Here is a 13,591-nt window from a genome sequence, read left to right as displayed (position 1 = left end):
AGTGATAGCTTACTCATTGCTATAACGCAATGTTGAATCTACCCTTTTATGCCATTAGATAGTACACATTAAGTCAAGACAGATAAACTCTTTTCAGTTTGGCTTTATTCTTTTCCTTCTGAGTTTATTCCAGGAAGTCAGTGTAACTGAAAACACCCCTTTAAGTAGAATCAAATGTTCTGAAAAACCGACCATTTATCCTCCTTAATAATGCTTAATAATGGGAAAATTCTCAGGCCTCAGACTGTTTCTGGTTTTATAGAAGTTTCTCAGCTTTTTGATGCATTTCTTTCCTTGACTGAATTTTTTTAGTGATTCATTCCTGTAGAACATTTAATGCAGAATCTGGGGGGGCTTTGAAGTCTATGAGAAACAGGAGGGGTGACATTGTACTTGAAAAGACTAATGTAATTCAGATAGAAATCAGGAGATGTATGTACCAGTTGTTGATGAGCAAATTTAAGGAGTCTTTCTTTCTTTTCTTTTCTTTCTTTCTTTCTTTCTTTCTTTTTTTTCTTTCTTTCTTTCTTTCTTTCTTTCTTTCTTTCTTTCTTTCTTTCTTTCTTTCTTTCTTTCTTTCTTTCTTTCTTTCTCTCTTCTCTCTCTCTCTCTCTCTCTCTCTCTCTCTCTCTCTTTCTTTCTGTTTCCTTCCTTCCTTCTTTTTTCCCCTCCCTCTCTTTCATTCAATTCTTTATATTTAAGACAGATTTAGCCAGGATAGTCTTTCAAGCAAAACTCTGTCCTTGGTGAAAATAAGAGACAAAACCTTTCAGGTGTCAGTTGTGGCCTGCTGTAGAACAATATGCAGCTTATTTTGTAAGGAAGCCATTAAACTCAAAATTTGTATAGGAAGTTGCATTAGCACTTAAAAAGACAACCATTTTTATATCCCTCTCAGTGAAGGCTGGTAGTGATAGGGAAAGCCATCTGCTGAGGTTGCAGTTCTGACCATAGGATTCTGTCAAGCATTCCTCACCATGGTATAACATAAAAACAGACTTCTGAGTTTAAATGATATCTCAAATCATAAATTAACTTGAAGTCTAGGTCTGTAAAAAATGGTAAATTAAAATACAACAGCCTGGTTTGGGGTTCTGTGTGTCATAGAAATAGAGCCTGCGTGACTAACTTCTGATCAAGAAAGGAAACAATGTGTTGGTTGTCTTGTTAAGAGCCAAAGCATTTGGCTGCCTAAGGCAGATCAACAAATATAAAGCTGTCCTCTGTGAGCTGCAAAAATCTGGCAGCAAAGGATTTACAAGAGTCTTCTGTAACTCTTTGCTGTCATGCAGTGGTTATATGGATTTCTGCATCTGAACTATGGGAAGAGTTGTAAAAAAGTAGCACTTTTCAAATTTGCTGCTTTTCAACAACAACAAGAGTTTTTTATGTGGTTTGATTGGTTCATTATGATGAAAAATTAACACATTAAAAAAAGGGAGGAGGTTACTCTTCTCTGCCTAATATCAAAGTTGCAATTTTATACTCGTTTAGCAATTAAATTCCAGCAGTTTCTATGGAAGGTTTCAGCAGATCTGAACAGAAATAACTCTCCTATTATTTTCTAGTAAAAGTGCTTAATATCACAGCATTTGAGATTATTAAATAAAAACCTATGTTTGCCTGACACACAAGAAAAAGGGGCAAAGTGTTGATTATGTAACTAGTTGCACCTACCATCTTAGTTTTTAAGCCCTCTCCCTCCCTCTACAGATGATCTATTGCTTGTCCTGAGTTTAAAAAGTTCAGAATGGAGTTAACATCACAGAAGTCGATAAACCTGTTCAAGAATACACATTAATCCTGTTACACTAATGTGACATAGAACTGTAGATTGTAGTTGTTGCAGCTGTTTGCTCAGTTATCATGTATATTGGGGATCCAGAGATTCTGTTTGCCATTTGGTTATGATGCTTCATCATTTTTTATTTGATAAAGAGTATATTTCCTATATAGGTGTGGCAACGAATGCTGAGATCAATAGGTACTCCCAGATACTTACATTTTATAAATTATAATCTCACAATAAGATTATAATTATTTGGTAACATTGTAATGGTTCTGGCCACTAAGAATGTCTCAGGAATAGGAAACAACTAGGTGGACAACTCTCCATGGCCTATTCACCACAGCCAACTCCCTGTGGGACAATTCGCCATAGGACAATTTAATAAATACAAGTTAAATTAATTTCAGTGCAATCATGGCCAATAATAATAAAATAAAGTCAATCCAGAAATACAAGAATTACAATAATTTTGATGAAACACGGTCACCTATAATAAAAGTAACTGGATGAAATGATTAATAGTGTTGAATTGTCCTGTGGCAAGATGTCCCACAGTGAGTTGGCTGCAGCGAGTTGTCCTAAACCCACAATTAGGACATTTGGCTGAAAATTGTCAGCCAGTAGAAACCAGTAGCTTTTACCATTGCTGTAACAGTCCCACTGAAGATGGTGACAATTCAAGCCAAATAAAATAGCTTGAATGAAACAATTGAGAAAATGTGTATTTAATGTAATTGACCAATTCATAATTTCAGTAACTAAAGAAATAAAACTGAGCAAAAAGAGCAACAAATACTTGAACATCAGATCTTGGCTATATGTGGAAAAAAATCACAACAGATATGGGAGGGAGAAGATATAAGGGAAAAAGGAAGTGGAAGAAGCTAAGAAAGGGTTGTACCATACAAGGATCTGGTGGAAGTTTTTAGGTGCTGAAATATTTGACTTCTTATTGTCTCACTAGCTTCTGGGCTTGGCTGGGCCACTTAACAAAGAATAGATCTCCAGAAAAAAATGGTCCCTTGCTATTTGCTGCCAGCCAGTTTGTTGTGACACTACAGTATGAAATGGGATGTGTTTCAAAAATGCTTGTTTTAGCAAGTTAATTACACAGCAGCCCCAGAATTATTTGCATAGTGCCAATAACTTCCTATGACTTTATAAAAGGGAAGCAAAATAAGAGGCTTATTGGCCACCTTGTTCAATCCCTTGCTTGATCCAGCAAAAATCAAGGATTTGAAATTCCTCAATAGTAAGTGACTGTAGTATTTACTTGCATAATGAAATCTCTCAATAACAGCTTCCAATCCATTTGTAGACTCTGCTGAAAGTTCTGATTTTGATCTTTAAAATATTAAATGGCTAAAACCTGAGAATTCCCAGGATTGCTTTTCCTCAGATATACTAGATGCTGACATCACCTTTCCTATGTTAGATGCTGCTCAAAAGTCAATTTTGACAGACTGTTTTGAAGAGACAATACACCTACCTTGCTGCCAAAGATCTTAGAAAAAAAAATTCCCAAGACACTTACAGCTTTTTTAACATTTTAAACATTCTGTTTATACTTTTTGATGTAATTTCAGAAACAGTTTTAATAGATCTTGATTGCAAGAGCAGTTTACCTGTTGACTTATTTTAATATTTAGATATTGTAATGTGCTGAAAATGTAATACATGGCAGGCTATTAATATTGGCATTAATATTACATATTCCAAATGAAAAATGTTGTTGCTACTACTTTTTTGGGAAAGTAAATAGCAGATTATCTCTGATAAAGTATTCTATCCATCTGCAGATCAATTTTCCTGTAGCTTCACCACTGCATACAGTAACTTAGCCCACCTTATTAAGAAGATACTAATGCTTGCATATTTTTGAAACAAATCAAACTTTGTATTTTAATGTTTCTGTATTGCTATCACTTTTAAGATAGCGTATTACCAGAATAGATACTGCTGCCCATTAAGATCCTGTCAGCAGTGAGTTAATATGACAATGGAAAAAAAAATACAGGAGAAGAGTTGCTTTTAGAATTACAACATGTCTTCTTGTCTGTATATTTTAAACTCTTGATTTGATATGTCACGGATGTCTAACTGAGGCAAAGACTATTTAATTTTTTAAACAAAAAAAAATGCACCACAGACACTGTATCACTAAGAAAGCCAGTAATTTTACTGATTTGGCTGCAAAATACAAATTATACCTTATGTCCAGCAGGAAGAACTTCTGATTTTTTTTGCCCATTAATTTATTTATTGTTCACTACAGACAGCTGATTAAATCTCTTGAGATACACAGGTGTGATTTTTAAATTTGTTATAATATCTTGTCATCTAGTGGCGACAAAGTCCAGCTTATGCCGCTGTGAGCCTCTAATATTTCTTGCAAAACGTTTTTATGTGCCCATCAGCAGGAGAATATCACTGATTTAATTAAAGTAACTTCCCAGGATTAAAATAAAATAAAGCAAAAGCAAATTATCTGAAGCAATCCAAGTCAAATATTTTTAGGTTAAGTGAGTTTCTTTTACCACTGAGCTGACATTTTTGAATAAAACTGAACTACGGGCCAGTTTGAGGTACAAGCAGGGACAGCAAAACTAAACATGATTATACCCATTGTGATGTAGAAAATTTGGTACAAAGGGTGCAATTCTACACTTGGATTGCTCCACATCTTTGGTTAGAATATGTTCACAAAGCGCCTGTTAATAGTTTGGGAGTGAGGTCTTCTCAACCGACACCAGTGTTTCACCAGCCATTTGAGGGGCACAGGGTATCAAGAAATGGAGGCCACAGATGTTAAGATGTCACTGCAGGTGGCATAAAATGGGAGCAGAGGAATATTCTGGGTTTAGGCAATAGCATTTATTGAGGTTTCAAGTGGCTTTTTGGGACATAAAGGCAAAGTATTTGCCTTCTAGAGACAGCAGGAAAGAAAGAAAAACCAAACCAAACCAAACCACACTGTTGCATCTATGAGGAAGATGGGTAAAAGCTAAGACAAAGTCAAACAATACAAAAAGGGGTTCTTGACATTCTTGAAAATAGCATAGCAGTTGTTTTATTCTTGCATTTTAGCTTTGTTTGGGGAAAAAGCCCTCTGAGAAACAGCAAATATCACTGTATTATTAAAAATGTTAAATTCCACTCCTGGGAAAAATAGAAATCATTTGGTTACCAAAAAAAAAAAAAAAAGAAGAAGAAAAATAATACCATTGATAAAGCACTAAAATGATTTTAAAAACTCCTTTTCTGAGAAAGTCATCAATGCATACAATATATAAACGTGTACTCTATTAGCTTTCCTCAACCTAGTGTTCTTCATATATGGATTACAAATCCCATCTTGCCCAGCTAAGATATGGCCAATGCCTATTTCCTTTTCGGATAGGAATTTTACTGTGACATTACATTAAAAAGGCACTAGATTTGGAAAGGGTGGTATATATCATATACTGTCATCAGAAAACAGGCTTTATCCCTTCATTAATAAGCTATTTCCAAAATAAAGATCAGCTTAAGGGGAGAAGACATCCTTTTGGCTATTGCATGTTGCCTTTAATTTTGTTCTGCCCAGGTTGAAGAAAATCTCAATCCTTTTATGGGGCACTGCCCCAAAACTGCTTAAATACAAAAGAATCACACCGTAAGTCCCTCCATTGTAGTTTTACCAAAAATTGTTAAGGTATAGATAAAAAAGAACAGTTAAGTATTGACTGCCAAAGCTTTTAGAAAGTAACATCACCATTAAACATTGTGCTTCTTTATTAATTAAATCCATTTACAATGTTCAGTTAACCCTAGGATTGTGCCTCTATATTTTAGTTTAACTCAATAGTGGAAAAAGGAAGAAATACTAATATCCATTCTTGCACAATTCAGTTCTGTGACTGTGTTTCAAGGTTGAAATTGCCTGGCTGAGTGGGACAAACTTATTTCCATGCACAGAACCCCACAATTCTATAGGCTGAAGAGTAATATTACATGTAGATGTGCATGGCTGTCACTATCACCCACTTTGGCAAAGGATTCACAACCATACTGGTAAGCCAAATATTATTTCTTTCTTTTTCCTTTTTTTAAAATGGCCACATACACATTGCATATTTAATTTCTGTTGAAGATGAATGTTCTCAAGTGGTGGTAAATGTTAAAGTGAAGAAAATAATTTGGAACCCTGATTGAAGCTAGCATAATCAAACATTGGCCCCATTCTCACTTCCTTTGATGCATGTGTATATATTTAAAGTCATTGGTGGAATTAATGCATTATCAAAGCGTTTGTTTTTTTTCTGTTATCTAGAACATACGTGCAAATGATATGGCTTCAGCATACTCCCAAGACTTTCTGGGCTGGTCAAGAAATGCTTAGGATAAGAAAAAACAACTGCTGAGCCAGCATGGAATCATAAGCGATGACACTACGGCTGTGGTATAGGTATCATTATTATTGATTTTGTTAAAAGTGAACAAAGCCTTACATCTATATTTGGTTGGTATCCTTAATCAAACAGAATTTTTACAACTTGTATTCTTATATAGACGTCTATGTCTCCATTAACATTTGCCAAAGTCAGCTGATTTGCTAATGCTTGTTCATGACTCTGGAAAGGTATCACAGATTAATCAGCAACTGGGATTAAGTGGTAAAGAGTGAATAGCCTTCTAGACTGCTACAGTATATATTAATACTGTATGAAAATGAGCAGTTCAGAGAACTGCATCATGAGCTGTGCTTTGACTCTAACATGCTAGAAATTACTCATATTTCTTCCATCTTACATTTCTACCCTGCCCTCCTGTCCAAAGAAAGAAAATAAGCTACATCTCTTGTAGCGTTTACTCACTTGCTTGCTCAGCCCAGCAGGGTGGACTACCTATACCTAATTTGCATGACAGATCTTAAAGCTCCAAGAAATATAAAACAATTATAAAGAATAAAATAAACTAAGTCATATACAAAGGGATTCTCCTGCAGTACTGGGAATCCAGATATACCTTTCACACATTATTTAGTATTGGGGGGCGGGGGAACCCTTTTCTTTCAAGAATCGGTCCCAGGATGTGTGAAGGAAGTATTTAAAGCAAATGACATAGCTTTCATGCATTTTTATGCCTGCTAAATTATAAATAATATGTGCTAATGTCAAAGATAAATTAGATGTCCTGTTCAGGCATAATTTTATTTTGATATTATTCTTAATTAAAAACATGGGTAGGAATTATGGGTAATGTTCACTTTCTCTAATAAGAGGAAAGTAGAACAGAATGGATGTTGTTCTATGGTGACCAAACTATTTAAGTTAGAAAATTATAATAGTCAATTTTTATAGCAGGGCTGTTTGCTCAAAAAAAAAAAAAAAAATACAGCAGCCACTACATTTGAATGGAACTGTGAAATTTAGCTCTAGTTGCTCAACATGATGCACATGCTTCACATTTTAACCATGACACCAACTAAATACAGATGTCAAAATAAGCCCAACACTTTTCAGTGATCCATACATTCAGCCATAAGTCATCAAGTGTTGCATAGCAAAATTCTGAGTAAACCTATATTCAGTCATCTGGAAACAAATCCCATTAACCTTATTGGATTTATTTTGCAGTACACCTGTACATGATGGTATTATAAGTAATGTAATGCACGTATAAATTCATTCTTGGACATAAACAACTCAACATTTATAGCCAGATTGAAGTTAGAATGGTGACCTTTTGCTGCTATTCCTGTCCTCAATTACTCTGTATGAAGGAGAACAAAAAATAAAGAATTACGTTGGAAGGACTAGCTAGGCCATCAAAGCCACTTTTCCATGATCACATTTGAACCTGAATCTGCCTGTAGTTCTGAGATAACCTACTGAATGTTGGGCATAAAATATGCAGTCAGGGTACCAAATTAGGGGTAATTGTTATGGATTTTTAAATTATGTTCACTTTGATACTATCCCAGATTTTGATTTTGTTTGAGATTGTGCAAGCTTTCTGAGTTACCTCTTACAGCCAAAAGATTGCTAGTTTTATTGAATGTATAGAAACAAGACAAAGTTGAGCCACATTGTGATCTAAGGGGCAAAAAGCCTCAAGATACGCAAAACATAAATAAGGTAAGAAGAACACGTTCAAAAATATGATGGAACTATCCAAAATGCAAAATTGACTGCAGATATATTAGAATGATATGGAAGGGAAAATCCTAATTGTTTGCAGATTAGCCTCCAACAGCTGACTGATACTCTAAAATGTATTCTGATTTGAAGAAAAACTAAAAGGAAAAAATAGTTACTTAAATTGTGCAACTGCACAAATATAATTCCCCCACTATTAAGATAACAAAAACTTCTGCTATTACCATAATTATTATATATATTAGAAAGCTATACACAAGCATGTTAATTTCACAGATTTTTAAAAGATTCTTAATATTTTATATAATTAGAAATACACATTTCAAAAACAAAATTTCTGCAAAGAGAAAACAATTACCTTGGTTAGCAAAGCATGGAGTTCTTCATGGCTTAGGGTAGTGCTTTCTATACAAAAAAGATCCCCTTTGTTTCCTTCAGGGCTGTTTAAAATATTGGCAAAGCTATGAAGGGGGAAAACACATTTTGGCTTATGTAAACTACAAAAAGCCACAATGCTTTGCAAATTCTGTCTTACTTTTTAATATGAAAATAAGGAAAATGTAATTTACATATTTTTTAATATTTTTATTTAATAAATGATCCAGACCCAGAATTTTAAAAAATTAAATAGGTTAGCCCTCACACTAAAAAAAAAGAACTCCAAAACATTTTTTTTCCACAAGTATGGTCCTCTTTTAAATGATTTTGATCCGTTTAACTGAGTGCCATACTATACAATATGCCTACACATTTGTGAGCATTTTCAGATATACTAAGCGACCTAAAATTTTCCTTCTTTTCTTTTTTTTCCCCCCTTAATCACCCGATTTCTGGGTCTCCCAAAACATCTGTACAATTTCTATTTGTTGCATAACAGCCACTTTCTCTCTCAGTAATGATCTGCCCAGGATTGGGCAAATGCCTCCTCTTTTTTCTGTTTTTGGCTATTTACATGTAAATAACGTTGAACCTGCAACATGACACTATCTATTGTAACATACATTTTGCAAGGGAGCACAACAGTAAAAAGAAGTTAACCTTAAAACCTATTTTGTACAAGTGATCTGTTGTACAACTCAAGTGCGAAGCATCTCTTCAGCATTGCTGTTTATCTTTTAATATGGTATCACTGAGGCAATTTAAAAGTACTTTTACAAAACAGAGTACCTGACTTCCCCCCCAACACACAGCACATATAATGCATATTGACCCCCCTCCCTCTTTCCCCTTAAGGTATAGCACACACACGCACTGCAAGGAAAAAAAAAACCTCTAATAGCTAGTAAAGTTATCATGTTGCCCATCCTTCAGAGAGCCGCATGCGCTTCACGGAGGGACTTTCCCTTTCGTCCGGCGAAGGTCTGGTGAGTCCAATGGGAGAGTGGAATTCATTTCGGTGATCTTCCCTGTCGCTTCCATCGTAGGAACTACTACAGCTGCTCAAGCTGTCAACAGGAGATCTTCCCGCCTCGTGGCGCGTGTGCTGTGGATATCTCGATGGCGTGGTCGTACGGTCTCTAGGAGGAGAAACAGGTTCGGACTTGATGTTGAGGCTTTGAGTAGAAGGCAGGGAGAGATTTGTATTCTGAGATAAATGAGTGCTAGTGCAAGCTCTGTAAGAGGAAAGGAAACCCAGTTACAGACGGAGGAGGCAGAGCCCCCTGAAATGTACACTTATACAAAATATCAGCTAAGAGATGGAAAAACTTATCCCTGCACAAAGCCAAGGACTGTGTGTGTGAAAGATTGTCTTTGCAGCTGTGGGACACATCTGAAAAGATGACTCTCCTAAGATGGTCCTTGCAGTTTGTTCTATGGATTGCTCAGAACTGCAGCCAGGATGATTTTGATCTCAAATGGAAATAGTGTCAGCCACACCCTGCTGTTTTTGAAACTATGACTGATTACTTAAAGTATGACTGCATGTGTGCATATACAGAAAAGCAATTTTAAAAGATGGTAGGTTGTAGGGCAGACTGATGTAGATTGCCTACAACTCAACTACAAGAGCAGTTGGGGTTGTTCTATTCAGCATCTTTTGGTTTTTCACATGGCCTTCAAGACATCCTGGGTTCATTCTTCTGGATTCTGGTGAGTGTCCTGAGGTGTTAGGGCAACTTGTACTAGAAAGAGGTTTGAGCAAAGGTTCAGGAAGTTCCCTATCGAAGTCTATGTCATACTAAAGGTACATAGAAACTATCATTCATTTTTAATATAAGCAAAAAGTTGATGCAAGATTGGATACAGAAGGTTCTGACTTATTCTAAAGCTATTATATTCGAAAAAGTCACCAAACCAAACCATGATTTTCAGTTAAACACCACCAAGTTCTCTGTTTGCTTATTGCCTCCTGTATTTTTCCCCTTCTCTTTTGGCAATGAGGAAATTGGAATCAAGAGGGTATTTTTATTTTCAATATAATTATTTAAATCAGTGCTTCTCAGTTTCAGCAATGTTGAGATGTGGAGATTTCATCTCCCAAAATTCCCCAGCCACATGTGGATAAATCCAGAACCAATGTGTTCAAAATGTGCTAATAGCTATACTAATGGCAATGACATGAAATGTTCTCAGTATGACATTTCAACTTCAGTACAACCAAACATAAACTTCTTACATATTTATGACAATGTTTGAAATTTCTATCATAAACTACTAAAATGTCTAAAATAGACTTGTTTTCTAGATCCAGAAGAATGGTGATGGGAAAGGAAAATGTTATGTACATAATTTCCAAACTTTGCGAATACTTGTCGATTGTGCATGGAAGTTGTCTATCACTCAGAGCTGACATGGCAGATTGCATGTTCCTCCGAGGGATGAAAGGTTACGGCATGGAGGAGATATGTCACTTGAGCACTGAAGCTGCACATTTTTAAAGACTGGAAAGCCTACATGCTCAGTCCTAACCTTCTAAAATCTTTGTGGCTGAACACAAAATGAAGGACTGTAGTCAACTGTTTTCTAAAGTCTGCAGAAATGAAAAACAATGCTAGATATCTATCCTTGGAATGATGTGGCAATGCTTTTATCATCAATTGTCACAATGTTTAATAATGAATGGCCATTGTTAGTCAACAAAGAGGAAGAGAAATGCTGCAATCCGTAATTGCTTTCATCTGCCCTGTATTCAGCTGATTTTGTCAAAATTGGTGCAGTTGTTTAATGGACAAGCATGTTGGCCCTACAGTTGCAGTTGTGTGAAAAGCAAGCCTAAGGGCAGAATTCTCTTGATTTTGAATTCTTGGCTATACCTGAAATTAACACACTGTCTATTGTTGGGATCTGTTAACTATTGGAAATTAGTTCAATTTGCTGTGTAATGAATATAATGACTGTCTTTATTCACTGTGAAAAATAGAGGCACTAACTATCAATAAGTTAAGGTCTCATACACAGTTTTCTTGATTTCTAAAAAAGTAAAAATGCACACTCCTAAGATCCATCTTATATACTAAATTGGATAGAGCAGAATTAAAAGAAGTATTCTCTTTTCTTGCGGCTTAACAAACTGCTATTTAATTTCAGATTAAACCTGATTTACAAGATTTGCAGAAGGAATTGCCAAGTGAAATTTTCTTATTGCTTTCAGTTAGAGTTCCAACTTTTGACAAATGTAAAATAAATATTCATAGAATAATGTACATGTAAAATTAGGGCAGATTTTTTATGTCTGCACTAGAAATAGATGATAGTGTGTGCCAAATCTATGAAAGTTTGCTGTTGGTTTAGCATGTAATTATAAACCTCACTTTCTTTGTGAAACAGTCTGTTTATGTTATGGTATTCAACTGAAAACAATTTGTTCACTTTAAATGCTTAGGTGGAACATTTTCTATTTTTTAATGTATTTTTTAAAACACTAAGATTAATACAAAAGAATATTATTATGAAGATTATAGGAGATATATAATAAACCTTTCACGGTAATACAGTTTTCACTTCTTACATACAAAATAATTGGTATAACCCACTTCTTACTGAAGTGAATGGCAGCATGTTTAATTTAAATAGGACTGAGCTATTGCTTTCAATGTATCCTGAAAGAAGGGCATCTCATTAAATAGGCACACACTAGCTTATTATTACAAATAGTCCTTGACTTATATTGTTCATTTAATAATATATTCAAAGTTATGATGGTCGTGGAAAAAAAATGAGTTATGATCCTTGGCCATGTGATCACAATTGTGGTGCATGGCCACCTACCCACAATTATTACCAATTGAGATGTCCTGCAGTCTTGTGATAAAAATTTGCAACTTTTTTTGACCTTTCCCTCTGGCAGAAAATACCTATTGGGGAAGTTGGATTTGCTTAACAACCATGGTCATTCACTTAATGACTGATGTAAAAATTGTTCTAAAATCAGGTCTAATTCTCCTTCCAATTGCACTACTGTATGGTGGAAATTCCAATTGCGGTCATAAATTGAGAAATATATGTAATGCACTCATGTCTCCAGTCACTGAAAAGATATTCAACCTTGACTATGTGCAATTCAGATCATAGGAAAAGTGAACATTATGGCTTGCTAGTTTCCTTGTTCCACTGGATTTGTTTATAATTAATCTTTTATAAAGAGTTTCTGGCTTTTACAAAGCATAATATACATTAGTATAGAAATTTCCCTCCTGAATTTGCCACTAGAGGGCAGGAATGCATGCCTTTCACTGTGAAAATGAACATTAGGTTTGCTTGCTGGCAACCTTTTGAACATACAATTTATCATAGTATAAGGGAAATAAGTGAAATGTTTCTGCCTCTTCTAAAATGCATGATGCTCAGGCAAATGTGGATTATGTATGGGTCAAGTTGGTAGGTCAGTTGGTAATACTAAGTAGACAGGTTATAATACAATCAGCGAAGAGATTGGGGAAAATTTATGTTAATAGATTGGGGAAAACAGATGAGTTCTACATGAATTGCTTATCTGCTTTCAAGGTCTGATTTTTTGGCATGTAATTTCTAGATTCAGCTCAAGTAAGTGGTAGGGTAGCATTTATGTGAGGTTTTGATGGAAGTATGCCTTCTGTCAAATAATCTACAGGATTTTAGATATTCCAGTCAGCTGATACCACCTGGGATGTTAGCTATTAAAACCTCTGCATGCAAAGTACAGGTAGTCCTCAACTTATAATTATAAAAGGGCTCTAAAATTTGTTCTTAAGCAGTGCCAGCATCCAATTTCTGCTGCCATTCAGCGAATCACTGTGGTCATTAAGTGAGATGTCACATGACCACAGCTTCTCCATTGACTTTGCTCATCGGAAGCTGGCTGGGAAGGTTGCAAATGGCAACCATGTGACCAACAGTCCTAAATGCACAACAGTTGCCAAGTACTCAAATCATGATCAGGTGACCATGAGGCTTCTGCTACGATTGTTAGAGCAAGAACGTGTCATGTCACCTTTTTACAGTAGTGTTGTAACATCAGTTGATAAATGAATGGTGGTTATGTGAGGACTCCTTGTAGGGGACTTACTATAGTCCTTTTTTCACCCTTTACAACTCTCCATGTTAGGATGATATCCTAGTTGGCTTGTCTTTCATTTGGGACACACCTCCAGATTGAGAGAGTGGGACTCTATGGGAGGAATAGGGATTTCCCCTCCCTACCTCTTGCTGTTTTGAGGCAGGTCAAGAAAGAAAGAGGAAGAAG

At 35.5% G+C, this 13,591-nt stretch overlaps 1 protein-coding gene across 13 annotated transcripts in view; it reads right to left on the bottom strand.

The window, feature by feature from the left end:
- Nucleotides 1–3,946: 3,946 nt before the first annotated feature.
- Nucleotides 3,947–13,591, bottom strand: part of MEF2C (myocyte enhancer factor 2C) — a 199,734-nt gene continuing 190,089 nt past the window's right edge. For 7 of the 13 annotated variants that reach the window (XM_087958202.1, XM_026672222.2, XM_026672268.2 and 4 more), the window contains one exon: nucleotides 3,947–9,542. In XM_087958202.1, coding sequence (XP_087814328.1) covers nucleotides 9,221–9,542 — 322 coding nt within the window. In that variant the 3' untranslated portion in view covers nucleotides 3,947–9,220. The remainder of the gene's footprint in view (nucleotides 9,543–13,591) is intronic. The other 6 variants (XM_026672275.2, XM_026672283.2, XM_087958198.1 and 3 more) reach the window with 1 other exon arrangement.

Source organism: Notechis scutatus, chromosome 2, assembly GCF_049901735.1.
Source record: "Notechis scutatus isolate UNSWTSFEM ecotype Mainland chromosome 2, rNotScu1.2, whole genome shotgun sequence".
NCBI classification, from domain to species: Eukaryota; Metazoa; Chordata; class Lepidosauria; order Squamata; family Elapidae; genus Notechis; species Notechis scutatus.
The sequence above is the reverse complement of the archived record's forward strand: the minus strand, read 5'-3'. Positions and strand labels throughout refer to the sequence as shown.